Source organism: Lethenteron reissneri, chromosome 2 (genome assembly GCF_015708825.2).
Source record: "Lethenteron reissneri isolate LAM-NWPU_2019-01 chromosome 2, ASM1570882v1, whole genome shotgun sequence".
Taxonomy (NCBI): domain Eukaryota; kingdom Metazoa; phylum Chordata; class Hyperoartia; order Petromyzontiformes; family Petromyzontidae; genus Lethenteron; species Lethenteron reissneri.
The window spans coordinates 6,779,197-6,800,927 of record NC_083780.1 but is presented as its reverse complement, the minus strand read 5'-3'; the positions used below and the strand labels follow the sequence as shown (position 1 = coordinate 6,800,927).

General features: G+C 48.0%; 1 protein-coding gene across 1 annotated transcript in view; it reads right to left on the bottom strand.

The window, feature by feature from the left end:
• Positions 1–21,731, bottom strand: part of LOC133342007 (low-density lipoprotein receptor-related protein 6-like) — a 93,506-nt gene that overhangs the window by 53,798 nt on the left and 17,977 nt on the right. Inside the window, exons 2-3 of the mRNA XM_061550872.1 lie at positions 6,607–6,833; positions 1,714–1,913 (exon numbers count right to left, since the gene is read on the bottom strand). Of these exons, the coding sequence (XP_061406856.1) occupies positions 1,714–1,913; positions 6,607–6,833 (427 nt within the window). The remainder of the gene's footprint in view (positions 1–1,713; positions 1,914–6,606; positions 6,834–21,731) is intronic.

Sequence of the window (21,731 nt, the reverse complement as noted above, 5' to 3'; positions counted from 1 at the left end):
CAGCCACCGGACCCAGCCTCCAATCCCCCTCTCACACCGACCCGCGGGGAGGGACGGCTAAACAAGAGCACCGTTATGGGACTGCCAGCACCAGCGGCTCGGCACACGAGCACGAGCGTGGACCACGGCTTCGGTAGGAGCCGGGGGGGGGGGGGGGGGGTGCAAGGTCCTCTCCGATGAGCGTGTGCGCGCGCCCGTAACCGTTGCCGGACAAGAAGAAGTGATTATGTGCAACATGTTTACAACAACAAAACTCCATCGGCAACCAGAAACAGTGTGTAGAGAGAGAGAGCGAGAAAAAAAATTGTTTGGCTATCTGTCAAACCCTATCCCGTAACCCAGGGGGGGGGGGGGGGGGGGTTACATTCATAATACTTTTGCTTCGCAGGCAGTGGTAGAATATAAGTTAGCGGTAGGGTTCAGGCTAAGGTCAGTAGAATAACTCTTACGACTTGGGTGAAGGATGACAGCAGGCATTAGAGGCAACAGTTGGGACTCCCTATGATTGTGTTTGAAAGGAAAAGTATTCTACGTGGAGTGGGGCGAGTGCTGGGATAGCCCAATGCTCACGGCTGGGTTAAGTGAGGGGGGTGTAATCGCTAAGGCCACGGCAATGCGGAGCCAATCGGCCGCTGGAAACGTTGTTTTCACTCGACCGCGGGCCTACGGGAGGGGCACCCCCATAGTAGTATCCCAATCGACGAGAGATGAAAAATCGGGAAAGTGTGACAACTCGTAGCGTGTTGGGCATCCGCCTCCTGGAAGTAGGAGCTGCCTCAATGCGATTAACTTTAGAACGGTAAAAGACGATCGTCACGTCACCCAACTAATGCGTTCCAGTTACTCTGGTATCTTACGAAGCTCCAAATGAAGTGACGTCGTTCACGTCGCACTGCAGGCCGATAGTCGAATGCGCATGACGCAACAGCCACGTGATCTAATCCCCAACAGTCGATGGCTTAAACCCCCGACGGCCAACTCGCCAACACTGCCATTCAGCGAGCTGTGATATATTCTTTGGTTTTTTCGGTACGCAAAAAATAAGCCGCACACAAAGCAGCGATTGGTGTCCGAAACCTATTACACTGGTCAACAAAAACAAAACATTTTTTTCTGGCCTGGATTTTTGCAGCTGTTTTAGACTAATTTCAGGGTGCCGATTCCAAATCTGATCTCAGATTTGCTCTATCACATCTCATTTTATGCTATAGGCATACCCCATTTTCATTGATTTTACCCGAAATTAACTCTGTCACTTATGATTGCAAGTTGTTGCGAGTCAGTGACTGCTTTAGTGTTAAAATATGGTGCTGTAGTTTTAGGATAGTGTGTTTATAATATCGTTTTATATAGATATCCACATTTATTTAATATTTTTCTTCTGCAGTTTTTATTGAAACTGCAATATTTGATATCTCAAAAACCTGATGTGACGGACAAAAACTGATGCCAGTTATTGGAATCAGCACCCCAAAATTACCTTCAAACCGTTGAAATACCTTATGCCAGAAAAAGTGTGTTGGCCAGTGTTATGGCGCTGGCCTCATTCAAGACGGTCTCAAACGATAGAAGGATCACGTATCCAGACGTAGTGGCAACCAGACGTGGCCGCACCAGTCCCTCGAATACGAAGCGAGCCCCGCCAACAGCAACTTTCCCCTCCCAGTGCGCGTACGGCCGCGCGGAGGCAAACGTTCGTCTGCGCGTCCGTACCCTTTGACGGGATGCAGGGCGATGGCACGGGGCTGGTCCAGCTCGCTCCACACGAGCACGGCGCGGTGAGAGCCGTCAAGCTCGGCAACCTCGACGCGGTTCATCTCCGAGTCGGTCCAGTAGAGCTTGCGGCCCAGCCAATCGCACGCCAGACCATCCGGCGACACCAGGCCCGACACCACCACAGTCGGAGAGCCGCCCTGCTCCGGGACAAATAACAACCCACGAGAAAATGTCAGGAGAAAAAGAAAGTCAGGGGGCGGTTCTTTAATCCACGCGCTCCTCTTTCCGTCGTTGTCAATGCGACTCCAAAGTGCGCACCATCTCGGTGATAATCTGAACACTTTCCATTTTATTTGTTGAATTTTCACATTTCTGATCCGTGTCACGGATAGGTAATGCGCATTTCAATGCATAAAAAAAACGAATTTCTTCCGAGTAAAAAATGCAGGTTGGAAAGCATTATACAAGCCATGCATACGTGCGATTTGCTTTGCCAACTTTGTGCATGCATACTCTTAGGTTTTTTCGGTAAAGTCACGTAGGTAAAAAATGAATACAATTTTAATTTAAAAAATAATTTAAATAAAATCATAAATCATTTTTATTACTTTTATAAATTTTCATTTTATTATTTTTTACCTACGTGACTTTACCGAAAAAACCTAAGAGTATGAATCCTTGCAGTCACGAAAAAGCTTCAAATCTAGAATTTGTGCATGCATCACAATTTCCTTACTCGATATCCTTGCAAAAGGGAACTCCACAACATTCCGTACTTCCGCAAGGCGTTCTTAGTTTAGTTACAATATCAATGTTTTGATGCTCTCTTGCTGACAAGAATAACCTTCGTCTAATTGACATCGATCGACAAGTTCACTTTATGTTGATCGTAATTTACATGATAATTGGTTTTTTACCCTTTTATCTGGCAACAAAACTGACACATGTTTTACAAGGAGTCATGTTTGCATTGATCACAATACCTGCAGTCGGAATGCAAACAAAAAACACAACTCTGATCATGTATGCACAGTACATTACAAAACACAACTCTGATAATATATGCACAGTGCATATGCACAGTGCATACATTATCAGAGTTATGTTTTTTGTTTGCATTCTGACTGCAGGTATTGTGGTCAATGCAAACATGACTCCTTGTAAAAAAGGTGTCAGTTTTGTTGCCAGATAAAAGAGTAAAAAAACAATTATCATATTTTTCTACTGTCAAATGAGGTTCCAATGGTGTATTATACATCTCTCGTTAATCCACTGCTGCTTGAAAACCTCCCCAAGCTTTGTTGTGGTTTCATGGGAGTAGTTGTCGACCAGACGTTACCACATGTAGGTCCCTGCGGATAGGTTCAAGTCCGGAAACCGATTCAGAAATAACTCGGCAATGGTATTAAACGTGGCCAAAACTCAAACTCAAGGTCACCGGTTTCATAGCGCAACGCTCTAACCACTGCGTCACCGCCACCATAATCCAACCTCAGAATCAAAATGTGTATTTAGACTGGAGGAATCCGTTGAGCTGTAAAGCACTTTTTCACAGATGTGCAAATGTCCTTTGCACAGTACAGTCAGAGCCAGCCTGTCCATATAAAAATTACAGCCGATACAAACCGATCCTGTTACACCGAGTGTACAATGCAGTGTGGACAAGACATCTACACAAAAACACAAAGAAAAAGATCCCCCGTATAACCTGAACAGACTGTAGGGGCAAGTGCTGTTAGCGAGCACCTATGAAGGCCGGCACGGCACACGAGGGGGTGGGTGGCCAACACCACGCCGAGTGACGATTTTCTTTTTTACACCGCACCAGGTACTCATTTGTGGCCAAGTCGACCTAGGGGAGGCCCAGGATCGGTTCAGATAATCGTCACTGGTGTTGGCCGTGAGCGGGAATCGAACTCGGGTGGCCGGGTTCGTAGCGCAGCGCGCTACCGCTCACACACAGACAGACAACGCACACACACACACACACGCACCGAATGCGCAAAGCAGGACATTATCAACTAAAATAAACTTGATTTTGAGTCATTAAGCCACGGCAGAAAGGAAACCCCTCGAAGAGGAATCAAGGCGAAACTCTTTGTCACGGGAAACTGGGAATGAATGAATTGAGCAGTTGTAACGCGAAACGTGCCCGCACCGCGGGTACGTCACGCGCGCCACCGCCCCCACCGACGCAACGCCCCCCACAGCCCCCCCCCGCCTGCCCGCCCCCACAGAGGACCGTTCTGCATGGACCAGTTCAACACGGGCGGCACGGAGAGCAGTGGAGAAGGGCGGCGGAGGAGGCGCTGTCTGAGCGCCACGGCCTGACGTCTTCAAAACCGGTCGAGCAAGGGGGGGCGGGGAAGGAGGAGGAGGGGGGGGGCGCCAATGACGCTTGGTTCTGTTGTCGTCTCTGCTGGCGCGGGGCATGCGATGAGAGAGAGGAGCCGGGCCTCTGCGGGCAACTGTGAAGTGAGCGGTTGTCAAGAGTCCGTTCACACGCGCGCCCCCCCCCACCCCGTTAATGAATGAGACGAACTCTGTGCGCTCCTGTTTCGGCGTAGTGGGCTGGGCGCAGGTGATGCATGTGCCAGTCGCGCGAGTCGATTGTACCCACACAACGGCCGGCCTTGTCCCGTAGATTTGCTCGCGCGAGCTCTCAAAAGCGCACCCAGCCTGGCACGTGGGCTACGGTGACATCACCGTCACGTCGTGCCGGCCGTTGTTGTTATGTTAGGGCGGTCTAAGTTAACCGGACAGTTGTGATGAATGGCATGCATGTGCGTGTGCAACCGTAAATCAATTTACACATTTCTTAAGTGTACACTTGGGTAGCGGAATTGAAATGTAAACGCATTGTGTTGCCACTATTGCAATTCCATATGCACAAACACCACGTATAAATTGGTGGCGTGACATGCTGTACATATATACGTGCACCTACGTATGTACGTAGAACATCTTCTTGGTTCTTTCAGTAAAGTCACGTAGAAGGGAAATAATAAAATAAAACTTAATAAAATACAATTCTCACGACGTTTCGGCCACAACGCAAGCAGATGTCCTCAGGTGAAGAATAGGTCTGTTGGAAAGACAGCGTCTGAATGACAGACCTGTTATTCACCTGAGGACGGCTGCTTGCGTTGTGGCCGAAACGTCGTGAGAATTGTATTTTATTATGTTTTATTTTATTATTTCCCTTCTACATGACTTTACCGAAAGAACCAAGAAGATAAATCCAAGCAGTCACGAAAGCTTTAAGTCGATATGTAGAACATCTTTCGCACCGTACGAAGCCAAATGTGTTGATCAGAGGCGTGGCGGTAGAACAAACTAAACACAACAACACGCAGTTCTAAAGAAACGAGTTTTCACTCCGGATGATTTAAAAGTGTGTAGCTCCAGTAGCTTCCTAATATCGGAAGGAGAACGCTCCGATTTAAAGCTTTCGTGACTGCAGGGATTCATCTTCTTGGTTCTTTCGGTAAAGTCACGTAGAATGGAAATAATAAAATAAAACATAATAAAATAATTCTCACGACATTTCGGCCACAACGCAAGCAGCCGTCATCAGGTGGAGAACAGGTCTGTCGAGAAGACAGAGACAAAGCGTCATTCAAACTCTGTCTTCTCGACAGACCTGTTCTCCACCTGAGGACGGCTGCTTGCGTTGTGGCCGAAAACGTCGTGAGAATTATTTTATTATGTTTTATTTTTATTATTTTATTATTTCCATTCTACGTGACTTTACCGAAAGAACCAAGAAGAAAGCTCCTAAGTGTTTAATTGCAGGAATGCGTGGCCGCGATGGTTGGCACCACATGCCGCACGTGCACAACTGTGACACTGCGGCAAGCTCTGCTTGTGCATATTGAGCGTTCTCGTTATGCGCATCTGCCGTTTGACAACTCCCCTGGTGAGAGAAGAATTGATGCAGGTGCATACAAATACATTGTGGTGAAACACAAATAATGATGATGATGATGATAACGATGTTACACACTGCTCCTCTATTTGTTGGTTGTACTCAATCTCTGAAATATTTGTGTTTTTGTCCTTTGTTTATCTTCTCCCTTGCAAAATAGCCAGGAAAATGGCTAAACGGGATCATCCGTGTAACAAATCAAATAACCTCAATGAATGAAAACCGACTGGCGACAACTAAATGCACTTTGTGCGGCGAGACAAGACGCGCCGTACAATGTCGGCGGTAAACATCGGTCAACTTGCGCGCACGCGTGTCCCACCCGTGTCCCGCCCGTGTCCCAACCGTGTCCCGAGCAAGTGTGTCCCGTGCGTGCATGTCCCGTGCGTGTCCCGTGCGTGCGTGTCCCGTGCGTACGTGTCTCGTGCGTGTCCCGTGCGTGCCCCGTGCCCCGTGCGTGTCCCATGCGTGTCCCATGCGTGCGTGTCCCATGCGTGTCTCGTGCGTGCGTGTCCCGTGCGTGTCCCGTGCGTGTCCCGTGCGTGTCCCGTGCGTGCGTGTCTCGTGCGTGTCCCATGCGTGTCCCATGCGTGTCCCATGCGTGTCCCGTGCGTGTCTCGTGCGTGTCCCATGCGTGTCTCGTGCGTGTCCCATGCGTGCGTGTCCCATGCGTGTCTCGTGCGTGTCCCATGCGTGTCTCGTGCGTGTCCCATGCGTGCGTGTCCCATGCGTGTCTCGTGCGTGTCCCATGCGTGCGTGTCCCATGCGTGCGTGTCCCGTGCGTGTCTCGTGCGTGTCCCATGCGTGTCCCATGCGTGCGTGTCCCATGCGTGTCTCGTGCGTGTCTCGTGCGTGTCCCGTGCGTGTCCCATGCGTGCGTGTCTCGTGCGTGTCCCATGCGTGCGTCCCGTGCGTGTCCTGCGCGTGCCCCCCGCGAGGGGCGTGTCCCGTGCGTGCGGTACCACGAGCGAGCGGTTGAGCTGCGCGCGCTTGATGGCCTCGTCGCTGACGTCGCTCCAGTAGACGGTGCCCTCGTCGTAGACGTAGTCCAGCGCTGCCGCGTCCTCCAGGCCGGCCAGCACCACGGAGACGTTGGCCCGAGCCGTTCGCCCGGCACCCCGCGGCGACGACGCCGCCGCGTCCACCACGCGGATGTCCCGCCGGTTGGCGAAGAGGAGAAGCGGCCAAGCTGTTGTGCGCACAGGCAACGGGATTTCACGCGTATGTTTTCGCGAATAAAATTATCCGGGTGTTTTGGGTTAGGTCGCGTAAATGTGTCGTGAAACCCGCCACCACCCGGTTTTGCCACGTCAACAAAACGTGCAATTTCTTTCCTAGTTCAGCACACCGGTGTGTTGGACAGTAAACCCACAACAACATCGACAATTCTAGAACCGTGCCATTTCGCCAAAAATTACAACAACCGGCATCATGAGGCGGAGAGTTGTGAAGAAATCCTCCTTCTGTTTCGGTCTTAAATAGACGGGGGATAAATGTGGGGGGGGTGGCGGGGGTTCATGTATGCATATAAATTACAACGGATATCCATTATCGGTTGGATCGATAGGGTAATCAACATACAATACGGCAAAGGATGCCGCCACGCCACCAGCCCCCAACTCCCCTCCGAACACGGATTCGATTTCGGGTTTTCAACAAAACTCAAATTTGTGCACGCGAATCCGGAAGCGAATTTGCGAGGAGCGTGGTGCTGATGGTGCAGCGCACGCCATGGCTACATCCGGCAACAGCTCCCACCACATCACAGCAGGGGATGTATCAATACATGGATACCGTGTTTAAATTTACACTTTAAATGCTTCCGAGCACTCATGCAGCTTATTATGTACATACTCTTTGGTTCTTTCGGTAAAGTCACGTAGGTGAAAAAACAAATGAAATAAAAAAATAGAAATAAATAAATTTAATCACGACGTTTCGATTTTATTTTATATATTTTTTCACTTACGTGACTTTACCGAAAGCACCAAAGAGTATGGATCCTTGCAGTCACGAAAACTTAAATCCTTTATTATGTACATCAAATACACTGAAGTATAGGTTCCATTCGCACACTTGAACATTACGGGGCATATTGTATCCGTCACATGCAACGCGCTGGGTTCATGCAGCTGCAGTTGGAGTGCCTAGTAATTTGCTGGTAGAGTTCTTAGCACATTGCAACATTCGTAATTTGATTTCATTTTGTGCTTTTCTAAACTCAAGCAAATAAAGATTCAGACTCCCGTCAGATTCAGCTGAAATTCAGGTTTGAATGAACGTGACCCAGGATGGATTCGTCCCATTACTAATCTAAAAAAATTTAAAATCCAATCACAACCCCGGCCTGTGACAATTCATCAAAATCAAGGAGCGAGGGGTCGGGAGATTCCAAAGTGTCCCACATTTAAAGACATACCTCGGCAACCAAAGACAAAGATCCCCCGTATAGCCTTGACAGACTGTTGGGGCAAGTGCTGTTAGCGAGTAGCACCTATGAAGGCCGGCACAGCACACGAGGGGGTGGGTGACCAGCACCACGCCCGACCGCCTGTGTCTCCACAGTGGCGATGTTTACCACACACTGCACCAGGTACTCATTTGAGGCCTAGTCAACCTCAGGGAGGTCCAGCACCGCTTCAGATAATCATCACTGGTGTTGGCCGTGAGCGGGAATCGAACTTGGGTCACCGAGTTCGTAGCACAGTGTAGCGCTAACCGCGACAATACTGCTCCCCACCACGCACACACACAACAACAACCACCGCCGCCATTCGCTACCAAGTGTCAGTGACGTCACCACGGCGCTTGTGCCAGGCTATGTGCACGTTGAGGCCACGTGAAGTGTCGAACGCCCGTTGGCAGGTCACAGGGCAGACCCAGGTGGTGCCATGGGTTGACCGACTGAGATGACTGGCCGATGCACCACCTGTGCCCCCTACTGTGCCAACTTGCTGTGCCTTAGCCACCCGGCGCTCCGCTCATTGTTGTGAGCGTCGCTCCTCCGCCCTCCGTTGTTGTTAAAGGGCGACTGCCTCCAACTGCCCAGTAGCGTCCTTCACGAGCCTCCTCCACAGAGGCCGATCTTGACACTGCTGGTACCAGTCATCGGCAAGTCCACTCAGCTCCACGTCCTTCTGTACCACATCACTCCATCTCTTCTCTAGCCCGTGCCACGCCCGTTTAGCCCCCTCGATCCGGCCGAACAACACACACCGACACACAAACGCGCGCGCGGCTCACGAGGACACAAAGATCCACCCAGAGGGCCTCACGGCTGCGTCTGCACCGGTGCACTTCCCCGAGCTACCGGGGCCAGCACCCCCCCCCCCCGGTCAGCAGAGCGGCGGCGCGCACAACGTCACACTGCCATTGAGGCGCATCAGACCGTTGCAATCGCAGGCCAAAGCCTCCCACAGCCCCGAGGCTTTGTGCGAGCCCGCGGGCTGCCAAGACCTGTGCCTTTTAGCGAGCACCGCAAGAACGCATCGGCGCGCTCGCACCTACGCGGGTACTGTGCCGCAAGGCGCCCAACAATGTTGTCTTTCTTCGCACCGGCGAGCGGGCGGGCGGGCGGGGAAGCAACACCGTAACGGGTTTTTTTTTGCTACAAATCGCAAACTGCTTGGGGGTCGAGTTTATAAATTTGCCGTCGTCGTTCGAATGCCAGGTTATGGCTGTTTGGTTCCGTGAGATTTCTGCAGCAGCTGTGCGTTCAATGTTTGGCAGAGGCACGAATGAGCGTGTACGATTGTGAAGGATGTGAAATCTTTAATAATGATGAGGCCAGTTTCAAACATTGGGCAACCTCACATTCAAAATACTAATCATACATTTTTGGTGTAAGTTAAACCTGATTATATACAGTTTTAATCATGGAACCAGTCAATGGTTTGACTCGTGTACATAACTGAATGTCCATTACAATCCCAGCAAGGATGAAACGTTAGTTTTTCTGAGTACATCCAACACTCACGTGTGTTTTAGTTCACTCATGAATGAATATTACCTGCAATGACATGGATCAGAAACATGGACATCGAGGAAGTAGAACGGCAAGCGCGCAGATAACGGAGACTGTTCAAAGAGGCATGGAGAGATGAACAATTTGAATTGCACCGAGATATGGAAAGCGGAGCACATGCATTGTAGAACGTACGAGGGTTTAACGACATCATTTTGATCTTCAGGTAGCCGTGGATCGAGCATGACGGAGGTGATAACAAGCACGGCGAGATGCATGCAAGGAATTACACGGCCAGAGAGAGAGGAACACGCGGTGGATCGGGCAACAAGAACAAATCAGTTTTTATAGATCTCCTTCCAACAGCGGAGACAGACCCTGGCTGATGATGACAATCAGTGACGTGGGCCCACACCCAGGCTTCTCCCGGGATTCCCTTGCTTGCAAAGGCACGGGGATCCAGGCAGGGAAACCAGGTGAGGCAGGCCTGGCCCGAGGGGGCCACTAGGCCTCAACTGCATGTATGTTTAAAGATAACAAGTTAATTGCAAACGTGATTACGTCACGTGGAATAAAGTTTCGATTGTCAAGGTCAAATACGGTTGAGGCCTTCGTGGAGTGTGACGCCGCGAGACACGTTGTATAATCACGCCATCAATTTTTACCTGTTTGCTCCAGGGTAAGCCTCTTATATGGCCAAGCAGAGTTGACCAAAACCCAACGAAAATCCGCCCAAAAAAAGATTGATGCGGTTACCACTCCGATCCAGTTAAAATATAAACATTGCGCTTTGCAGCCAAGGCGTTAAAAGCAATGATAGTGGACTTTGCTTAACCCGAACAACGGCCAATAACCAATTGGGTTGACTTCCTGATAGCAACAGAACTTTATACCGACCTATTATTTTAAAATGTTGCACATAGAAGAAGACCTGATGATGCAGGCAGTGCTGACGAAGGAAAACTGGGACTAAATGTAGGATGAACAACAACAGGAAAATAAAAAGTGTTGTTGTTCTTGTTGTTCAGAAATAAAAGGAAGGAATTGGAAAGAGCGGAAGACCTAACAGAGAATGGCTTCATAATCAACGTTTAGATCGCGTTATATATAAATGTGTTGTAACCCTCCACCACCCGACACGGCCAATCAGTAAAAAAAGTGTCACGTTGACAAAAGACAAATAGTTCACTGCTTTAGCCCACCGGTGTGTTGAAGCGTGAAACCACAACATTTACAATTTTTTTTTGAGTACGACGTTTCGCTGGTAATTGCATCCAGCATCATCGGGCAATTCGCCAGAATGGTGAGGCTCTGCGTGTTAAAGAGAATGGCTTGATGACGATGACGACGAGATAAGAGATCGGTGCCAGAAAGATGTGAACCACTATTTGAGCGTATTGGCACTAGAAGACAGAGAGGAAAGTGTAAACAAATGTGGAAATGTGCAGCGGACAACTACGGGCTATCAGCCCATGGATCGTGACGATGATTATTTACATGAGATAATCAATTTTTCGATTTAAAGCTTTCGTGACTGCAGGGATTCATCTTCTTGGTTCTTTCGGTAAAGTCACGTAGAAGGGAAGTAATAAAATAATAAAAATAAAACATAATAAAAAAAAATTTCGAAGCGCCCTTTCCCCCCCTTCCAACCCAGCTTAAATATACGCTCCAAGCTCGTGTGCTGTTTCATTCAGACGCTGTCTCCCCGACAGACCTGGTCTTCACCTGAGGACGGCTGCTTGCGTTGTGGCCGAAACGTCGTGAGAATTATTTTATTATGTTTTATTTTTATCATTGTATTACTTCCTTTCTACGTGACTTTACCGAAAGAACCAAGAAGATGAGATAATCAATATGAGAATCATGATGACCCGCTACGGATGGCCAGAGCTGTAGTGCAAATACCGCAACGCTTTTCAACCTCAGCTGCAAAGCGTTGCTAATGAGTACGCGCACCTTTCAAACGTTTGAAATGCACGTCGAAAATGGTGGCAATGCCCGCTTATAATTGTAACGCCTCTCTTGTACAATTGCAATTGTAAAGTGAAATTGTGCGAGGTGGTGGGAATACTAAACTAAGTGTAATTTACACAATTTACATTAGAGTATATTCGCTGGCACTTATAGGCCTATGTAAATAAATGTTCCAATGAAGACCAAATTTAAAGCGTAGTTAAACTCATCTTATTGCAAGAGATTGCACGGCAATTTTTACGACATTTTTATTCAAACATGATCCATTCCAACGTTAAAGTTTTCCACATTACGAAACGTTCTGGTGAGATCTGCGGCTTGGAAATGTTCGACAAATGGGTCTGCTCTTTCAGCACGAGCCACTTTTCAAAAACATAAATCGTCCCTGGGTAAACAAAAAAAGGCGGCAGGCCAGTCTATTAAGGGAGCCTCCCATTTGCTAGGGGATTTTTTTAACCACGCAAAGAAATCTGCGCCCAGAAACGCAAATGAGCACAATACACACAGGCAGACTAACTGAACACCCACATAACTGAGGTTGTCTTGGGTTAGATCGCGTGCATATATAAATGTGTCGTTAAACCCGCCACCATCCGACACAGCCAACTAGCAAGGCTGTGTCACGTAAACAGACTGTGCCAAGTGGTTACTGCTTCAGCACACCGGTTGCGTGTTGGAGAGTAAAACCACAACATTTCCACGATTTGAGTAAGACGTTTCGCCAGTAATCATAACTAACTAAAAGTTGTGGGTTTACTCTCTAAACACACCGGTGTGCTGTACTAGTAACGAATTGGCATGTTATGTTAACGCGACAAACCTTACTAAATGCCTGTGTTTGGTGGTGGCGGGTTTAAGGACACATTTATATTGAGAATTATTTGATTTTATTATGTTTTATTTTTATTATATTATTACTTCTCTTCTACGTGACTTTACCGAAAGAACCAAGAAGATGAATCCCTGCAGTCACGAAAGCTTTAAATCGAAATTTGACACATTTATATTTACGCGATCTAACCCCCCCCCAAAAAAACCTCTGTTATGGATATTGTTCGCGAAAGCCTACGTGCTAAATTTACACCCACAGATACGTGTCCCAACAGTCCTGATTAACAACAAAATGTTACTTTTGAAAACATTCGCGAGTCAATTAATCCGTACCAACCCCTCTCAAAGGTCGTTAAGATCTGCAGACTCTGGCCTTCTGTGCGTGCCTCCATCCCGGCTGCATTCCTGGGGGCGTGAGGCCACTAGCCGTGTCCGCGCCACCGTTTGTGGAATTTCGCTACCGTTGGAAATCCGTTCATCCGATAATTCGGACACTAATTCTAGATTTGAAGCTTTCGTGACTGCAAGGATTCATATTCTTGGTTTTTTCGGTAAAGTCACGTAGGTAAGAAATTTAAATTAATAAAAGTAGAATAAAATAAAAATCACGACGTTTCGGAGGCAACACAAGCTTTCGTCTTCAGGTGGAACCATCACAGCCCGACAGCTGTATCAAGTGACGTCGTGATTTTTATTTTATTTTACTTTTATTAATAAAAAAATTTTACCTACGTGACTTTACCGAAAAAACCTAAGAATATGAATTCGGACACTTACATGTCTCGTCTTAAAACCACATCTTTCTTAACCGTAGTAGAAGTTTTTTGTTGGGTTATATCGGGCGATCGGGTGATCTAACCCAACAAAAACCTCTCGTGGATAATATTGGTTCACGAAAGCCTACGAATTAAAACCGATGTGTTCTTAAGTCAGTTTATTTTATTTAGCTTCGTCTCTCTTGACCCCTTTCCTTATCCTAACAAGGCGCCTTGAGACATTAGCGGATGGCGCCTTACAAATAAATGCCAATCATTATTTTGAAAATAAAAAACTTTTTGTAAAAATAAGTTGTTGCCCATTCTCCCCCCCCCCCAACAAATACTTGCACAACTCTGAGCTTCAAACAATCCGTGTGCGGAGTTTCGTACGGAGGCTGGCCTTAGGGTTTTGGAGTCCTTGTGAATACATGCCGAGACGAAAGGACACGATATTTCCAGCCGTTGTAATATGTATCCTATCGGCTCCGTTACAAATCACTGCAAAAACAGAGTGGTCCTTGTTTTAATATTTTATAAAAGTACATCAAAGGTTCCCAACCTTGGTTCCGCAAACGCCTGGTGGTCTTGCGAGGCTACGACTGGGGGGGGGGGGGGGGGGCCCGCGGAAAGGATAAATAATAACATCCTCACTGAGGAAATGTACAATTTCAAATAACTCGTACAGGGACTCCTATATTTCGATTTAAAACTTTCGTGACTGCAGGGATTCATCTTCTTGGTTCTTTCGGTAAAGTCACGGAGAAGGAAAGAAATAAAATAATAAAAATAAAACATAACAAAATAATTCTCACGACGTTTCGGCCACAACGCAAGCAGCCGTCCTCAGGAGAAGAACATGTCTGTCAGACTCTGTCTTGTCGACAAAAATGTGACTCGGCTCCCTTGTTCCGCGGCGTGCCACACGGATACGGAAGTTGCGAGTGAAACAATGGCCGTGCACGTTAGAGCCCAGGCTGTCAATCCACGACTGGGCGAGCGGCATCCCCAAGCCCAGTGCATGCCATACGCGGGTTATTGCGACCATACTTCACCAAGTTTGTCAGTGCGGGTTGGCAAAAGAAGGGGGGGTTGTGGGCGGGATATACGCAGTGTGTTATTCCCATAACGCGGCGGTAGTTGCGTCCCTGAAGAACGCCGCGTTATGGAAAAATCGCGTTACGATAATCAATAATATATATTATAGGGTAAAGCACAGTCCGCCATAACACGCGAAATGCGTACGCAGGCCGAACAACAACTGAGGCGCGTGGGTAGCATCTAGAAGCATCCAGCAGCATCCCAATGCCGTGTGCGATGACGCTACGCCGAGGCAGCCGTTCTCAACCAATCCCCCCTCGCGCGACGTAGCTCCGTTCGCTCGATCGCGTTATATCCAATTCTCTTTCCGCGTAATAAAAAATGTGCTCCCTAAAACATTCATTATCCCGTTCTATACGATTCGCGTCATGAAAACAACAATAACACGCGTTATCGGAGAACAGCCTGTGCCTGTAAGTATAAACATACAGCGCAGCAATGGATGTTCCCTGCACTGCGCTCTGCTGATCACCAGATAGCCCCTGCAAGCCCTGCAACACAACTTGTTTGTGCGTAGCAGTAGGCCTCGGCAAGGTAAGGTAATTGTACCCTTTTTACCGGGTAAAAGGGTAAAGGTGTTGACATGCCAAGGGGTAAGGGTAAAGGGTAGGGTAAAAGGTAGGCTCGTTGATTTTTACCTTTTACCTTACCTGCTAAAGGGTAAAAGGTAGGGTAGAGTGATTGTATTGTGGTAAGGTAAAAGGTAGGGTAAAGGTAGGCTCGTTGTTTTTACACTTTTACCTTACCTTGCCGAAGCCTACGTAGCAGACACCCATCCAAGCACTATCCAGGCTCAAAGCTGCTTAGCTTCTGAGATGTGACGAGACGGGGAACACTCGCTGTGCATTGGCCATAGGCGTAACACACACGTTAGACCCTTCTAGAAGGTGCATTCCATCTCAGTCACCCGACCCTATTCTTCTGAATAGAACTGTTGTCCAAAGAGATAACAATAACCGCTCGAAAAACCTGCACGCATTTTCGTCAAAACTAATCTGATTCCTTCCTGCAAGATTTCATCATTCTCGGCGCAACCTTGTAAACACTCCGAACTTGCACTGCACGTGATTTAAATACAACCAATTGGTCAAACGTATTGTCACAATCGCCCTGAGAACGATTGCTTGAGGTCGCTTTATCTACTCCAATAATTATTATTATTACAATTGAGTGGAGGAGTATAATTTTGTGCAGAGGACAAATTCACATTTTTGTTTTCATATCCTGTATTTTAAAGTCACCTTAAGCATACTAAAAAATTATTAAAATAATATTAGGTAGATGTAAAGGTCTGTTAGTAAGCAAGTAAACCTCCGTTGTACATAGTGCCATCCATACAAGGCCACACACCACTTTCCAACACACTCCCAGTCAGTAAAAACCCTTAAAGTTAAAACCAAGACGAAAACAACCCCCCCCCCCCTTACACAGACGGTGATACGCAAGAGAAAATAAACGTGGTTTTCTGAGTCATCCTAAAAAACCTCGGCCAACGGAACGTCCCTTTCGGACCGGGGCAAGACATTCCACAAACGAGGCGGCCGACTACTGAACGCCCTGTCGCCCATTGAACGCAGATTTGCCCTCGGTACGCTTGGGTGGGCGGATTTTGGTGGCTCAAAGTTGCTGGATAGGGGCACGCGGTTTGTGCGCGCGCGTGTGTTAGAGCAGTGGCGTTGCAGTTAGCGCTACGAACCCGGCAACACGACTTCGATTCCCGCTCACGGCCAACAACAATGTGACGATTATCTGAGCCGGTTCCTGAGACTCCCCGAGTACCTGATGTGATATACAAACATCGTCACTAGGGAGACAAAGGCGGTCGGGCATGATGCTGGCCACCGACCCCCTCATGTGCCGTGCCAGCCTTCATAGGTGCTCACTAACAGCATTCGCCCCTACGGTCTGTCAAGGCTACACAGGGGGGGATCTGCATCTTTGTTTGACAAATCACTTTGAATCTTAAGAATGTCATTGAAGCATCCCAAATACCAACGGTCACAATCGCTAGAAGTGGCGAACGGGCGGCAGATCTGCTTAGCACGGCACGCTGCGCTACGAACGTGGTGAACCACATTCAACGGGGCCTTCTCGTGTCAACACGAGGTGAACTCCTGCCCGCCGGGAGGAGCACTTTTTTTCTTCCCCCCCCCCCCCCCCCCCGATGTCAAAAGACTAAATGTACCCAGAGCTCGAAGAAACCATCAACCCATTACATTTGCCAACCCGGCAGGACAACGGGACATCGGCCCGGGTTCTAAAACCTAAAATCTTAGTAGTGCTGCCTCAGGGATTTGAAATTACCTACAAGCGAGCTTCTGTCACCGAGGTCACGCCCGTGGCTGTGGTTTTAGTTGAACGATTTCAAGGGATGTGAAGAAAAAAAGCTGCTAACTTGACGGGCACCGATTGATCGCCGGCATGAGAATGCCCCAAGTCACTTTTTGGCAAGCTCTCAATATTGGCAAGGGCATAGGCCCAAAGTGGCGGTAACGCGAGACGATGTTGTGATTCACAGTCAAGACCGGAAGGGTAGCGGCAAGCGTGTGCATACGCACGTGCCGAGTTACGATTTCCAAACCTTGTACTCGAACCCGTTCCAAGCCTCCCGCTTGGTCAACCGAGGCCTTTGATGGGCACGGCGGTGCGGTGAGTGAGCATCCGCAATGGGGAGACAAAGGAGGCCTGGGCGTAGTGTTGGGGACATGCCACCCCCTCGTGCATGGCGCCGACTTTAATAGGTTCTCGCCGACAGCACTTGCGCCGACAGTCTACGCGCAGACTAACAGGGGGACCCCTTCTTTTGTCTTCATATAATAATGGCAACACAACATCAGTTTGCGATTAAAAGTAACCGCAATTTAATAACGGTTAACAGTATACCTCCGCACTGGAGGCGACTTGGAGGTAAATAATAGTGCGTTCTTGTCGTCTCGGCATTCGATGAAATACTCAATAATTACGTATAATTATACGCGGTCACATATTCCGCCCGCTGCTTCCAACTTAAATGCTTCCCGATTCGGATTTTGCGACAAATGCACGCGGACAAATAATGCGGATGGGAACCGATACAAAATGCCAGCGCGATGCATTTGAAACACATGCGCGCGCGCATGCACGCACTGTGCCTGAAGATGGACACTTTGGACAAGTGCACGTCACCACCCCGCTTCGACAACGTGGATCGGAAACACGAACACCGACGATGCAAAGAAGCACACAATGAATCAGAAGCGCGAGAAGCACACTCCAGTGGAACGTACACATCGAGAGAAACAGAATCCTATTGAATTTCGATTTAAAGCTTTCGTGACAGCAGGGATTCATCTTCTTGGTTCTTTCGGTAAAGTCACGTAGAATGGAAATAATAAAATAATAAAAATAAAACATAATAAAATTATTCTCACGACGTTTCGGCCACAACGCAAGCAGCCGTCGAGGAGACAGACCTGTTCTCCACCTGAGGACGGCTGCTTGCGTTGTGGCCGAAACGTCGTGAAAATTGTTAAATTTTTATTATTTGATTATTTCCATTCTACGTGACTTTACCGAAAGAACCAAGAAGAAGAATCCTATTGATCAACATACGCCAGGGATGGACGTCATATCTCCGGTTTATGAAAGTGGGCTTGGGCAGAACACATCGAGACTAACACTGGAATCAGAATCTTTATTTATACTGCAGGAGGAATCAGATGAGCTATGAAGCTCTTTGCCAGAAGCGACCTGGCCACACATACGATAGGTCAACGAAGTGGCAGCTCAGCATCATCACGTGGAAATGTGTAGCAGCCAAATAATCTAAACGCGTCGTGATGTTGATTCTAAATGTGGAGGGGAAAAACTGGAGGACCCGGAGAAAAATCCCAAAATAAAACCACAACTTCTTCTGGAAAACCTTTTCAAGTGGGTCTCTTTATAAATCCTTTATATTAAGTTCACTTGCTTGCTTGCGCGCTTACGACCGTGCAAATCTTTCGGTCGTTTTTTAACCCACTTCCCGTGATCCAATCGAGCTGACATTTTGCACACAGACCCGTTGTGCGTGACAATTTATTTGCGTCAAAAATTTTTTCCAAAATTTTCCACTTTTTGGAAAAAAAAATTTCATATTTAATTTAAAATACCAATGTGATAAAAATGAAACTCTTACTCAAGAAAAACAGAAGTGAATAATAAAATAAAACCGATGCCACGCATATAAAGGATTTATAGTGAAAAACTTTGTTTTTACGGGTTAATTTTTTTTATCTCGACACAATAGTGTCACACTTTCCCGCACTGCACTCCACTCGGGAGATGAGCGTTTGTCACATGGCATCCAAAGTGAGAGTTTAACTCTCAGAGCTGGAATTCAGCCAAATTATGGCCGGTGGTGGTGGTGGTGGTGTTTGGTAGGGGGGGAAACTAATTTAATAGGAGTTTTTTGTGCGTGCAATCATTTTTCTTCTTGGTTCTTTCGGTAAAGTCACGTAGAAGGGAAGTAATAAAATAATAAAAATAAAACATAATAAAACAATTCTCACGACGTTTCGGCCACAACGCAAGCTGCTTGCGTTGTGGCCCTGCAGTCACGAAAGCTTTAAATCGAAATTTTACGTGCAATCATTGTAAATCAGGCGGAGACCTTCAAACAACACTGCACACAGGAGGTCGAGGGGGGGGGGATGAAAACCTCGAATCGAACGCAGGATCTCAGCGGTGCCGGACTCGACACTTTGACCTCCGAGGTGCCTCAGCCACCCCCCTATCGAAAATGTAAATAAATAACGAGTCAAATAAAAGCGTTGAAAAGACGAAATAAAAAGTAGAACTCTCTCATCCCTCCACCGCCTCCCAGGGACCCCCCCCCCCCCTTTGTATAAACAGACATTGTCTTGATAATAGTTTTTTAACCCTTCTATCTGGCAACAAAACTGACACCTTTTTTTACAAGGAGTCATGTTTGCATTGACCACAATACACAAGGTCGGACTGCAAACAAAAAACATAACTCTGATAAAGTATGCACTGTCCTTGAAGTTGATTGGTCCACACCCGAGACAGCTTTCCTTAGAGCCTAGTCTCACATGGGTTGGACCAGATGACGCCGAAAGGCGCACAACTCAAAGACAATGCACCATCAGAGTATGAGAGCTCGGGGTAAGCATTTACACCATTGGAACCTCATTTACCAGTAAAAAATATAATAGTTTTTTTTACCCTTCTATCTGGCAACAAAACTGACACCTTTTTTTACAAGGAGTCATGTTTGCATAGACCGCAATACCTGCAGTCATAATGCAAACAAAAAACACAACTCTGACATTGTCTTGGCCAAACACTTCCCTGATTAACGAACAGACGAAAACCGAAGCGCTTGGCTCCGGCAAACCCAACCACGGACGACGACACGTGCTTCTGCTCAGCAAAGGACACGCGTGCGGTTAGTGCCGCAACAGCGCCAGCGGGCAAGATACGATACCGTGACGATACCGTCACGATACCGTCACGATACCGTGACGATTCCGTGACGATACCCCCCCCCCGGCTTGCGCTTAACGGCGCCGCAGAAAACGCCACGATGCGATGCTCGTGGCCAACAAAAAAGTACGTGCGCGCCCCCCGCCCCCCCCCCGCGTGGCCGCCTCCCCTCTACAAGCGTCAGAGGTCGCAAACGGGTTTTGATTCCTTACCCATACCCGTACCCGGCCGCACCAGGGTCGCAAATGGGTAACCGTACCCGTACCCGGCCGGGTACGGGTACCCATTCCCTACCCGTACCCGGCTGGGTACGGGTACCCATTCCTTACCCGTACCCTACCTGAAATGAGTGACAAACGGTTACTCACCAGTGACTCACGGCCTACCCGTACCCGTACCCGGCCGCACCAGGGTGGCAAACGGGTACCCGTACCCGGCATGCGCAACAAATCAATGCCACGAAGAGAGGCACTCGTTTGCCTTGGGTTTGAAAAACATAATTAAGAGTTTGGCGTGGGCCCAGGAGAGTTTGCCCGTGGGCCCAGAGTTAGGTTTGGGTATGGTTCTCAATAATTACAATAATGTATAATATCAATAAATACGTAGGGGTTTGACGAAACAAAGTAGTTGTACTTAACGTTGCCCGTGCTTAATTTGTGTTTTCGATGATTTACCGTCTAATAAAATCTGGCCATGTCTCGCACCCCCAGAAAGGGCATCTCGCACCCCCAGGTTAACAACTACGAGTGCAGGCTTAAAGACTAACGCTTAAGACTGGGACAGGGGGTCACCGGCCTGGGGCCTCAGGAAGCGCATGCAGCTCTTTAAAAGGACTGCTTCGTGACCGTCATCACGTGTGGAAGAGTACGCGTGAAGGTCCGGGGCTATGCCTGGGGTTCAGTTGACATGATGGATAGCACTGGTCTGAAGGTGAGCAATACTGCCAGGGTTAGGGGCTGCGGGCTGTCATTTTTTCGTGGCGAGTGTTGAAAATGAAAGTTTACTCGCGAGACGAAGAGAGATCCTCCTGCAGCTCCCCAGTCGGCGCGGCATAAGCAGCGGGAAACTTCGCCAGAAGATAAAAAGCGCGCGAGAGTCGCACATTCACACAGAGATCTCTCTCGTTGTCAACACGAGACGGAAATTGTGCATCTCCCATTACACTCGGCAACCTGGAAGCAACGATGGGACGCCGGCCCGGGTTTGAAATCAGAATCTCAGTCGAGCGCCGGTGGCTCACTGCTCCGATATCGCCCTCTCCGTTACTTCTGCTGCCCTATCCCACTACTGCGTGTTATTATACGGCGCGTATCATTATGGGTCAACGCACCCGCAAACAATAACCAAGGCAGGCCGCCGGATTCAAACCGCGAACGACCAACGCTGCCCAATTTAGGTGTGCAAGTTGGCTGGACAAGTGATTCTAGATTTGAAGCTTTCGTGACTGCAAGGATTCATACTCTTAGTTTTTTCGGTGAAGTCACGTAGGTAAAAAATGAAATAAAAATGTATAAAATAAAATACGAAAAAAATCACGACGTTTCGGAGGCAACACAAGTCTCTGTCATCAGGTGGGACCGTCACAGCCAGATTTCACTTGATGCAGCAAATCTGGCTGTGACGGTCCCACCTGATGACGGAGACTTGTGTTGCCTCCGAAACGTCGTGATTTTTATTATTTTATTTTATTAATTAAATTTTTTTACCTACGTGACTTTACCAAAAGAACTAAGAGTATGTACAAGTGATCTCTGTTGCATGTGCGAGCGGACAATTGTACTGTCGGCGTTTAGAAGCCAAATAATGAATTGCGTACATGCGAGTCAACATCTCAAGTGTGCACGGGTGTGAGTTTGCACACACGCAAAGCGCACGGTTCAAGCGTTGCCGTTGCACACACGTGCACGTGCATTTTACGAATGGTGTTCGCACACTTCAAGTCGTAACCGTTACCGTGAGTTTAGCGCACACGTTACTTTAGTGCCTTTCACAC